At 42.8% G+C, this 12,903-nt stretch overlaps 1 protein-coding gene across 2 annotated transcripts in view; it reads left to right on the top strand.

Moving 5' to 3' along the window:
• LGALS8 (galectin 8) overlaps positions 1-12,903 on the top strand; it is an 892,437-nt gene that overhangs the window by 432,162 nt on the left and 447,372 nt on the right. For both annotated transcript variants that reach the window (XM_044059159.1, XM_044059152.1), the window contains exon 3: positions 9,622-9,832. In XM_044059159.1, coding sequence (XP_043915094.1) covers positions 9,622-9,832 — 211 coding nt within the window. The remainder of the gene's footprint in view (positions 1-9,621; positions 9,833-12,903) is intronic.

Genomic DNA, 12,903 nt, shown 5'->3' with positions numbered 1-12,903 from the left:
TCTCCCCAAATGTTCGTAAGCTCCATAACAGTAGTTTTAGGTGGCATATAAATACATGTCAGTGCAATCCTCCTCCCTTGCCAGTCACCCCTTACTACCACAAATCTCCCATTATTATTTTTCCCTATTCTGTCAATATTGGAACTCCTCAAGTAATTACTGCAAGTACTCCCCTTTTCCTTTGTCCTTGATACTTTGCCAAATATCCCTTCTGAAATCCTTTCTTTATAAAGTTTTCATGCTCATTTCTTTCCAAGTGTTTCTCATGTAGCATTGCTATTTGCACTCTGCATTTCTTAATATAATTAATTTTGTCTATACCTTTGAGGTCATTCACATTCCCAAATAATATCTTTACTGTAGCCATTATGGTAAGAAATTATTATTCCCAACTATTATATGATAGCTTTTCAAAATGTCTGTTCCCAGCTTTTATGTTACATGTAACTTCTAATGTCTGGCAGATGGAGATGAAAAGAAACAACTGTATAAAAGATCAATTTGAACTTATGTCACATTTTACAAGACTGTTTAAATAAGCTCTCAAAACACATAAACACACACAAACAAACATCCCTCTTACCTGTTAACTTAAAACAAACATATAAAATTATGTAAGTCTTCAAATAATGAAGTTTGACCCTACTAATAGGAAAAGTTGTCCTAAATCAGCAGCAGCACACACAGGCAAAACCTAACCTAAAGTTAAGGTTATCTATGCTAAGATGTGTGTTACAGCCTGTGCACCTACTTATAGTAATTGCTGTCTGTTCTTGTCTTATCTTTATTGCCCTCCCAGATGTGAATAATAACTTGTATGTTTTTAGAAAACATTAATTTTTATCCTTAAAAAAATTTCTGGCTTTTATTGCATATCAAACATTGGAAAGGGTTTTACTAGCAAAGTTTCTGTATGAACGTTATTATAGGAGGAATGAGAAGCAGACTCTCCTGATGTTTGTTGGCTCTTTTTGTTGGACAATCTTTTGTATTTCCTCCTTAGCCTGGTCTGCATGGAAACCTAAAATAAAATGTACATCTACAGACTTCACAAACTGACCATTTATTTGCCAAAGGAAAACTTTTCATTACGTATAGCATTCTCTTATTTACTTGAAATCACAAAAGAACTTGTTAGGTTAAGATAAGGACTTTAATCTAGACATTCACTTACGCAAATGTGAACTTTTACACCCCATCTCCCACCTCAGCATCCCAAAATTGCAGCATATTAACTTAACCATGCTTTTGTCTAGCCTTTCTTCTCTTTTTACAATTATAATGTCTACATTTCTTAAGACTAAAAAAGAAGAAAAAAGGCACATGCTTACTTTAGTATCTTTATTACATACAGCAGTAACTGTAAATGGTTTAATTATATAACACGCAATTTATATTATGAAATGTTTTATACAAATACTGTTAAGAAAAAAAAATGTTTTCTTGCAGTTACTTTTTGTCGTTGGATTTTAATGTCCTTCAAACATTAATGACATGAAGCGGGGTATAAGCTTTTCAGCCCCCCCCCCCCCACAAGTTTAACAGGTTCAACAAAAGTCCAGTCTTTCCCCTTTTTCTTGCAAGCCATATTTCACAAATGTGAGTGCTGTTTTACAATTTCACAATTTATTCAGTAATTTCAGGGTTGCTTGTCTTCCTGTTCATCTTCCAACCCCAGACCCTGGTTCAAGTCCAAGGAACTCCAGATTCTTCTAGTCAATTCCTATGCTTTTTTTTTTTTGCTTAGTCTCATGGATTTTTCTTTGGAACATTGGAAAGGGTTTTACTAGCAAAGTTTCTGTATGAACGTTATTATAGGAGGAATGAGAAGCAGACTCTCCTGATGTTTGTTGGCTCTTTTTGTTGGACAATCTTTTGTATTTCCTCCTTAGCCTGTTCTGCATGAAAAAAATTACTTTGATCCTTCATGAAAAAATATGCTGAAGACAGCTGGGTACAGCAGCTTGAATCTCACACCTGGCTCTCAACATTCCTTGAATGCTGGGCTAAATTTGCTTCTCTTCTGCCTGGCATATGGTGAATACTCAGTCTGATGTTGTCATTTCATTCATTCCTCAACTGTTGGGTTTGGATCTGACTTGGCCTCTTTTTCCAGCTCATGAAACACTGAAACTCTGGAGCTCCTCCCTTACCCATAATACCCCAGTGATCTAACATAATCCAGGTCTCATTTGCCGCAGTAGCGTACAGACATGGTCACTGTATACTCTCGAGTATAGCGACTTCTTTTCTTGTGAATGAGAATCTTTATAACTATCATGATATCTTAAAAAATGTCTTTTTCTCTGTAAAACTCATAGTGCTTCTTCCCTTTTACCCTTACTTGCGTAGTCTTAATTACCATCTTTGGTATTCTCTGTTCTTCATACTTTTTAGTATTTCTTTAATTTTCATTGTTGGCAATTTTCCCCTTTTTCCTTTCTAATTATTAAAACAAAACTTGCTTATATCTGTCTTTCTTTCCTATTTTAGAATAGTGTTTAAAAAATGTCTGAGAAGCCTTTGAGTTTTAAAAAATGTATGGCCTGTGGGTATAAAATACCATTGTCAGATGCGTATTCTAAGTATGTATGTATCATTTAGGCCCAGCACATCTCAACTCACACTGTGATATTTGCAAAGCCTTTAACCCTAGAGCTTTGATCGACTGGAAAAATAAATTAATACTAAGATGCTTGCTCCCTTCCAATTCTTCACCAACATCATCTGGGGCTCAAACCACCAGGAAATTGGGAAAAAAATGCTATGAAGCATTTCCTGCCTTCAACCACATCTTTGACTCTGGGTTCCGAACCTCCTTGCAAAATTTCTAAACCTTCGGTTCCAACCATGTCGGAGACAAAGTCTAGACCTGAAAAATCTCTTAGAATCTGATCACCACAGTTGGTCCCGTATCCGGTCTCCTCTTAACTACATATATACTTGCATATATTACTTGTATATACTTACATATATTTCAAGTAAGTACAATATTTACTTATTATATGCATAGTCAGTGTTATTTAACCCACTCAAGTGCAGTATTAGACTTAGTCATTGTTCAATTTGTAGTGTGTTTTGTATTACTTTAAATAGGGTATTTAATTTAACTAACAGGAGAGTATTCTTTTCGTATATGTTAAATGTCTCTGCTTTTTCTTGCAAGTATTGGGAGTAGTATTGTATTTGTTAGTTATGTTTATTCCTCTACTTGTATGTGTTGTTTCACTTTCCTTTGTAATCTCAAGAATTGAGCTGATGCAGAAACGTTCTGTGCTGTCCTTTGGATGGAGAGTGCCAGTGTGATGGGAACTCAAGTGAATGTATAAAATCCCACAGCACTTATCAAAAAGAGTAGTGGAAATTCTCCATTGTCCTGGCCAGATTGCCTGTAATCAGTATGATTAACAACTCAAGTTTTCCCTGAAAAGAGGCCATAGCCTAGTGGACTAACCTGGTTAACAAATTATGAATAAGTAAATAAATACATTTTAAATATGAAAATTGAGTACGAGTATCACCAGTTGTTGTGACACCATGGAGAACAAGCTATTTCTGTACTTTTCCCATTATTCCCTCCTTCTGAGAATATGAATTGACAGCAGGTACTTATAAACATGGGTTTCATGACATGGTAGGCTTCGGAAGTTTTCACTGCCCATCTAAAACTGGATTGCCTACAGCTTTTTTTAAAGGCCACTAAAGTAGCTAAATCCGTACTCCGTTCTTCCCCCAGAAATATTAGTGAATCAGTGTCTGATTTTATTTTGGCCTCAGACCTGACTGCATTACCCAGACCTCTAAGCAAACCTTGACCACTGGTGGCAGTTGTAGCCACCCTGCTACAACTTTAGAAGGCCAGTATATGCAGATGTTCTTCGTGTTTCACTGTTGCAGTCATCACATTTGGGTTATCCCTGCCAGGGTAGCCTTCGGTCAGCCAGAATACCAGAGGCTTAGTATTTCTGCGTTGGTTGCAGTCGCTCCAGGACTGATGTCAGGTTGTTAGTGGTATAAAACAAGGCAGCCGACGCCATTACACCAGTCTTAATGCCGAGGAGCCCAAAGTAGAAGCAGTTCGCAAGAGTGCCGGTCAGCCGCTACCTGAGTTTTCATTTCCGAATTTAAGTTGAAGTCTTCTAGAGCTAAGTACTCTATTGGGGATCCTTTTGTCTTGCTCTAACCGATGTCAGAAAAAGTTAATTGTCTCGCCTGTGGAAAGCAAATACCATACCGAGACTTTCATTCTTACTGTGTCACTTGCTTAGGCCCAGACCACAACATTCCTCTCTGTCGATTTTGTGCTTTGTTCAACACCAGAACTATACGTCATCGGGCCCTTATTGTAGCTAGATATTTTCGCTCTTAGTCCTCGAATTCCTATATGGCTATGGTAAGCCATCTGACAGCAGGTCTTCAGAAAAAACATAAGGATAAAGACAGAGACAGATCGCACAGGTCCAAACCTACCGACAACACTTCCATTAAGCTAGTCATCAGTTCTCTGGTCCTCAGTGAGGCACTTTCGCAGCCCCTGATGCCCGCTTCTGTGGAGTCGCAGGCCGCTGCCAAGACCCTTTCGGAGTCTGGTATGCCGTGAGCCTCTTCATCGACTAAGGATCCTGTGGATAGCTGTACCTTGTATGGGACTGGAGCCGCTAAGCAGGCACCGGCTTCCAAGGAAGTACTTTGCACAACCGATTCTCGACACAGACCGACGACTTCTTTCGTGTCTACCGTTCTTTCAAAAACTACAGAGTTTCTAAGGCCCAGAGTACGAACCACACCCAAGAAACAGACGACCCAATCTCAAGCACTTGCTTCCTTGCCTCACTCTCAAATGCTTAAAATGGCGGAAGACCTTATAATGCTGATCAGGGGAAGCCAGGCTACCCCTTCCAAAAGAAAATGAGATTTGTCCACAGTAGTCTTATCTGAACAGGAGTCCAATGACTCTGATGCATTTGAATATAAAGACATGCAAACCCTCTCTGCTTATGAGGATTCTGATGCAGAGGAATCCATTCCTTCAGCCCCTCCACCCGAGGACTTTTCCTTTGGGGAAACCCTACATGCTTTAAGGGAGCATTTCCAATTGGAATGTCAGGACTACCCTCAGTCTAAAAAGAGACTCAGGGAATTCTTAGATCTTCCACAGTACAGACCCCTGGCCATTCCTCCTGTCCTGGATGTTGTGGATGATGTTTTTATGGAATCCAGTTTGACTCCTGACACCCTCCTTCCTGCTCCCAGGAAACCTGACAGGTGCTATAGAGTCCCTGACTCTCTCAAATTTCTTTTCAAAAATCCTACTGCTGACCCCGAGGTTATTTCTCAAAGGCCTAAAGGAATTTAAGCAACTTCCTTCAGGCAGGGATTCCCTAGCACTAGACAGATGGGGTAAAAAAAGTATACACCTCTACTACTCTTGTTATTAGAGCACTAAATTGTCAGTTTCATGTGCTAAAATTTTAGGAACATACCATGGAACTCTTCAAACAAAAAATATCATATTTTCCTGCTTGTGCAGAAAATAGAGTTACAAGAGTTAATGCATTCTGCAAGTCAAGTAACTAAGCACACCTTACAATGTGGTTTTGACGCCCTAGAAGCATCTTGCAGGGCAGCAGTCACTGGTTCTGTCCTTAGAAGGCATGCTTGGCTTAAAGAACAACCTTGCCAGACCATGTCAAATCCAAATTATTGGACGCACCCTTGCACAAAGACAACTTATTTGGCACCAAGGCATTGGAGGTCTTAAAAAAGATGGAAGAAAAAGCTAAATCTATGCAGACAGTTAAGGACTTCCTGCAAGTCCATCCATCCAGGTTCAGTAGGCATTGCCCCTGCATGCACTGGTCCTTTCCTGCTCCTCCAGGTCAGTTCCGTTCAGACCCCGGGGAAGCAGCCCCCCCCCCCCCCCCCCAGATAGCAGCCCCAGGGAATGCAGAGAACTAAGCAATGGAGTTCCTCCACTTCAAAACCAGGGAGTGCTAAACCACCCCCCCATGGTAAGAACTCACAATGACTTCCCACTTCCACCGCTCCCCTCTGCCCACCAGTTATTGCCCCTAGGAGGAAAACTCTCCTTCCACGCAAGCACCTGGGCCACCATTACCAACAACCACTGAGTCCTCAACATAGTGTCCCAGGGATACAAATTTTATTTCCACACTCTACCAACCCCAAAGGTGTTCCCAGATCTACCCCAAAACCAGTGGGCAGAGGCCAAAAAGCAAGTACTTTCCTGCTCTCTATAAGGGCAGTAGAGCACGTTCCTGCAGAACAGATAGGCCAAGGTTTCTACTCCAGACTCTTCCTGGTACCCAGAAAAGAGGGCACCTGGTGCCCCATTCTTGATCTATCCATTCTAAACACCTTTCTGGTGATACCAAAATTCAAAATGCTCACCCTCCAGCAACTGCTGCCTGTGCTCTCCAAGGATGCTTGGTCAGCCACCCTAGACCTAAAAGAGGCCTACCTACACCTCCCAATCAGGGAATCATGCAGGAAATATCTACGTTTCAGGGCAGAATCACTGCACTTTCAGTTCTCTGCGCTTCCCTTTGCTTATCCACTGCTCCCAGAGTTTTCACAAAATGTCTGACTCCCACCATTGCTTTTTGCAGACAAAGAAATATTCAAATTTACCCATACTTAGATGACTGCCTGATTCAGGCAGACAGTCAGGAAAAGCTACTAAACCACCTGGCCTTTGTAAAGGACCTACTGACCTCCCTGGGGTATACTATCAATGAAAAGAAATCCAAACTAGTACCCACCCAAAGAATTATATTCCTGGGAGCAAGCCTGGACACAGCATCCGAGATGGCATTCCTTACACCAGAAAAACAAACCTACCTGACAGCCTACTTCTCTCAACTAGCCACCAGACCCCAGTTATCCGCAAGGAAAATCCTGCAAGCTCTGGGGTTCATGGCTTCTTGTATTCTACTCATTCCATATGCCAGACTGCATATGAGGAAACTACAATGGTACCTAAAAAGCCTTTGGTGTCAACACTCTCAAGACCTGGAAACTCTAATACCAATGATACCTTGTTTAAGGAAAGATTTTTTTTGGTAGGCATCAGCATGCAACCACGACAAGGGACTACCCTTCTCACAACCCCACGCCACCCAGACCCTCACCACAGATGCATCAGACTATGCCTGGGGTGCACACCTGGACAGCAGGTGCATACAGGCCCAATGGAGACCACATCAAATACACCTGCACATCAAACAAAAAGAGATGTTAGCTGTCCAGCATGCATTGACAGCTTTCAGACCCCTACTCTCCCCGGGGGCTCTTCTGATCAAAACAGACAACATCATTGTGATGTGGTATATCAACAAGCAGGGAGGGACTCACTCGTGCCCTCTCTGCAGGCTCGCCATGACCCTTTAGCACACAGCCTCAGCCATGCAACTACACCTGTTAGCACAATTCCTGCCAGGTTCTCTAAACTCTCTGGTAGACAACTTAAGCAGAAATCTTCTGGACCCACATGAGTGGCAGCTAGACCAAAGAACCTTCACCCTTGTAATTCAGAAATGGGGCACCCCGAAGGTCGACCTCTTTGCTTCCCACTCCAACCATCAGCTTTGCAAATTCTGCACCAGAGAACCCCACTGCAAGACCTGGAAAGTGGATGCTCTATCCTTCCAGTGGGTCAACCTCTCAGTCTATGCATTTCCCCCTCCTACTGCTCATTACAAGGGTACTGCTCAGAATAAGGGAGGAAAAACCAAGTACAATCCTGATTGCCCCAGACAGTGCACGCCAGCACTGGTGCCCACTGCTGTGCAGCCTGTCACCTCTGCCACTGTGGTATCTCCCTCAGATCCCAACATTTCTGACCCAGAGGGATGGAGAATTCATGCATCCCTAATTGCAGACCCTCAATCTGGCAGCCTGGCTTATTCCCTGACCACTGCACAAGCTGCCAATCTCGGCAAACAAGTTCTAGATGTTATACGTGAGGCCAGATGCCCTAGCACTTGAAAGTCTTATGCTGACAAGTGGAAAAGGTTTTGCACCTGGATTCAGGCTAAGGGAGCCTGGACAGCACAGCCCTCCCTACCTCTCATCCTGGATTACCTTGCTGACCTACTACACAGGGGTCTATCCTTTTCTTCTATTAAAATTCATGCCTCTGCTATCTCTGCTCATTTCAGCACAGACCCACCTCTTTTCTCTCATCCTCTCGTCAAACAGTTCCTAAGAGTATGGCTAACAACTTGAGGCCACCCAGAAGAGCACCTACCCCAGCTTGGGACCTAAACTTTGTGTTGGAAAAGCTCACCCTGCCCCCCTTTGAACCAGCAGCTTCAGCAGAGTTAGTTTTTCTCATGGAAGACAGCCTTGCTTCTGGCCATCACTTCAGCAAGAAGAGTATCCAAGCTACAAGCACAAATTGCTGTAGACCCCTTTATCATTTTCCATGCTGACAGGGTCTCCCTCAGGACTAAATCCATCTTTCATGCCAAAAGTGGTGTCCAGTGTGGCTCTCATTTCCCACCTTTTTCCCTAACCCACAAAACAAGGGGGAAAGGATTCTGTGCTCTCTAGATGTGCATAGACAGCTCAGATTCTACCTAGACAGAACTAAATTGTTTAGAAAGACTGATCGATTGTTACTCAGCTTTGCTGGAGGAGCAGAGGGCAAGGTCATATCCAAACAAACCATTTCCAAATGATAGCACATTGCACCCATTTCTGCTACTAACAACATGGGAAACCTCCCCCCAAGGGGGTCATGACACATTCTACCAGAGCAACCTCCACCTCAACAGCTTTCCTCAGAGGGGTCCCTGCCAGGGACATCCTGGAGGCTGCAGCATGGACATCTGTTCGTACCTTCACCAGCCATTACCACCTGCCTATCTTCAAATCCAAGGCAGGCTTTGCCACTGCAGTCTTGCAGGGCTTCCTAGCCATCCCCCAGTCTTCTTGACTGCCTCCACCCTTTTCTTTAGCGTTGTGTATACTTACCACAAATGTACATGTTCGAGTGTATTCACTGTTGCAGTCCTGGTTTTCCCTCCTTCCGTCCCCCTTGTCTCTCTCAGTCTCTCGCTCTCTCTCTCCTCACAAGGAACTTTTGGTATTTACATTCTACTGGTGGTGTTCTTCTACCTTAACCTAGCACCCTCTTGGGAGGGGCAAGAAAAACTGATGTAATGGCGTCAGCTGCCTTTTTTTATACCACTGACGACCTGACGTCAGTCCTGGAGCAACGGCAACTGATGCAGAAATACTAAGCCTCTGGTATTCGGGCCAACTGGGGGCTACCATAACCCAAATGTGATGACTGCAACAGTGAATGCACTCAAACATCTACATTTATGGTAAGTGTACACAACTGTACTTTTTGAAGTGTTCAGTACAGTTGTTATGCATGTGTTGACTGAGCTAATTTCTTGATGGCAGAGTGAGGCCAGGAAATATGTTAGTGGCTAATATCATGTGGGTATCTGATCAATTTTTAATTGCTGTAGACTTTGTGATTTCACAGAGTAGGATATTTCTGTTAAGTAAACTGCAGAGTAGCATTTATGTATGTGTTTAAAAAAATGATTATTATAAATGTCCTTATGTCATGCATTTTTGTTGAAGGTTTCAGATAGATTTCCAGTGTGGAAACAGCATAGAACCACGTGCAGATGTTGCTTTTCACTTCAATCCACGATTCAAATGGAGTCCTTACATTGTTTGTAATACACTGCAGAACAGCACCTGGGGGCGTGAGGAGTTTAATTACATATTCCCATTTGAAAAAGGACAGAGATTTGAGATATTTTTCATGGTCTCAAATGATAAATTTAAGGTAAGGAGTGAGGAAAAAAAGTGTAAGAATTGCTCATTAAGGCATGTTTGTTTTTCATTATAGTTTCTTTGAGTGATTGTGGTAGAGTGTATACAGATGATGCATGCTTTGTATAACTCATAAGTCACAAATTAATTGTAACATTGCCTTTCTTTTATTTTCTGACTTCCCATACATTGTTTCTTTACATAAAGGCCCCTCTTCTGGCCTTACTTCACAATGACTTAGGTCTAATAACTGCTGATGTTCTCTGTGTTTCACTGTTGCAATCATCACATTTGGGTTGTCTCCTTGCAGTAGCCCTCAGTTGGCCTGATTATCAGAGTCTTGGGTCCTGCGTCGGTTGCTGTCTCATCTTCCATGATGTCAGGTAGTCAGGGGTATAAAGCATGCAGCTGACGCCATTACATCAGTCTTTCTTGCTGTGCGGTGCCCGAAGCAGAAGCAGTTCGCAAGTGCTGGTCGGCCGACTCCTGAAATTTTCGTTTTCGAGTTTCAGGAACCGAAGTCTTCAACTAAGCTAAGTATCCCGTTGGGGAATTTTTTTCTTGCTCTAAACCAATGCCTGTAAAAGTCAATAATTGTATTTCTTGTGGAAAGCAAATACATCATAAAGATTTTCATTCGTACTGTATTCCTTGCCTAGGCAATGACCACGACGTACCTCACTGTCGGTTTTGTGCCTTATTTAAGCAGTGAACTATTCGTCGGTATATTTACGCTTCTAAATTTTTTGGTGCTCGGTTCAATTACCCAGATATGGCTTTGGTAAGCCACCTGACTACCGACATTTGAAAAAACGCAAAGATAAAGACAGAGACAGAGAACATAGGTCCAAAGCTGGCGACGACACTTCTCCTAAGCTAGTCACCAGCTTTCGCAGCCCCTGATACCCGCTACTTCAGATTCGGAGGCCTCTACTGAGATCCATTCGGAGTCCGGTATGCCGTGAGATGCTTCAGCTGTGGAACCTGCGGATGTCTCTACCTTGGATGGGTCCGGAGCCGCTGTGCGGGCTCTGAGGGTGTATTCAGGCCTACTGACTTGCATATTAAGCCAATGCCATCTTCTTCTTCAAGGCCTAAAACTCGATCCATGCCTAGAAAACTGATGACCAGACTGCATGGTCAGGACTCTATGCCTAAAAAACAAATGATAAGAATGGCTGAAGACCTTATTAATTTAATCGGGGGAAGCCAACCTTCCCCCTCTAAGAGACCTAGGACTGAGTTTGCTTATGATTCTTCTGATCAGGATTCTGAAATTTCTGTTTCCTCTGATGACCAGGATTTACCCTTATCTACCTATGAGGATTCTGATGCAGAGGACTCTATTCCCTCTGCTTCCCCTCCAGAGGATTTCTCTTTTGGTGAAACCTGGCATACTCTTAGGGAGGATTTTCGCTGGAAAAGCCAGGATTACTCTGACTCTAAAAAGAGGCTTAGGGATTTCTTACTACTGCCCCAACACAGGCCTTTAGACCCCCCCCCCCCGTATGGACATTGTTGATAATGCTTTTTCGGAATCTAGCTTGGCCCCTGACTCTTTACCTCCTGCTCCCAGAAAACCTGATAGATATATACAGGGTTCCTGCCTCTCACAAGTTCCTTTTTAAAAATCCTACTGCATATCCTAAGACCATTTTACAGGGACCCAAGGGCATTAAGGCTACTACTGCCAAAAATCCTACCCCCTCTGATAGAGATTCCAGGGCACTGGTTAGATAGGGTAAGAAGGTATACACTTCTGCAACCTTGGCCATTAGGGCCTTAAACTGCCAGTTTCATATGTTAAAGTATCAGCAGCATATTATTGGATTGCTTAAACAGAAAATGATGTAGATTCCCGACTGTGCTGAAAATAAAGATTTACAGGATTTAACGCATTCTGCTGAACAAGTTGGAAAACATACTTCGCAATGTGGTTTTGATTCGCTAGAGGCATTTTACAGGGCTACTGTCACTGGGTCTGTGGGTCTGTACTTAGAAGGCATGCTTGGTTTAAGGAGCAATCTTTGCCAGATCATGTTAAAGCTAAATTGCTGGATGCTTCCTTAAACCAGGACTGCCTGTTTGGCAACAAAGTAGAAGTACTTACAAAGATGGAGGAAAAAGCTAAATCTATGCAAACTGCTAAAGATTTCCTGCAAGTACAGCCTCCCAGATTTAGTAGGCATTAGCCCTCTAAGAATTGGTCCTTTTCTGCCTCTTTCAGTCCTTCTCAGTCCAAACCCAGAACCAGCAAAACACCCAGGCTTCAGTCCCAAGGTACACACAGTACTAAACAGTGGGGGGCTCTTAATTCCATAGCAGGGAGTAGTAAGACTCTCCCCTATGGTAAACTGTCTCAATGACTTAACTTTAAAACTTCCAAGCCCCATTCTGCTGAACAAGTTGGAAAACATACTTTGCAATGTGGTTTTGATTCACTAGAGGCATCTTGCAGGACTGCTGTAACTGGGTCTGTACTTAGAAGGCATGCTTGGCTTAAGGAGCAATCCTTGCCTGATCATGTTAAAGTGAAATTACTGGATGCTCCCTTAAATCAGGACTGCCTGTTTGGTAACAAGGCAGAAGTTGTTCTTAAAAAGATGGAGGAAAAAGCTAAATCTATGCAAACTGTTAAAGATTTTTTACAAGTACAACCTCCAAGATTTAGTAGGCATTGGCTTTCAAAGAATTGGTCCTTTTCTGCCACTTCCAGACCTTCTCAGTCCAAACCCAGATCCAGTAGAGCACCCAGGCTTCAGTCCTACGGTATGCACAGGACTAAGCAGTGTGGGGCCTCAACTTCCAAGTCTGGGAGTAATAAATCTCCCCCCTATGGTAAACTGTCCCAGTAACTTCTCTTTAAACCTTCCTAGCACTTCTCAACTGACTGCTCCTTTGGTGGGAAAGATTGCTCTTCATGCAGATAACTGGGAACTCATTACCCAGGACAAATGGGTTTTAAATATAGTGTCCCAAGGATACAGATTTCACTTACGCACGTTACCAACACCAAGCGGTTTGCCAGATCTACTTTTTCTGGTACCCAGAAAAGACAATTCATGGTGTCCTATCCTGGACCTG

The sequence above is a fragment of the Protopterus annectens genome, chromosome 1.part2, assembly GCF_019279795.1.
Source record: "Protopterus annectens isolate FY-2018-M chromosome 1.part2, PAN1.0, whole genome shotgun sequence".
NCBI lineage: Eukaryota > Metazoa > Chordata > Ceratodontiformes > Protopteridae > Protopterus > Protopterus annectens.
The sequence above is the reverse complement of the archived record's forward strand: the minus strand, read 5'-3'. Positions and strand labels throughout refer to the sequence as shown.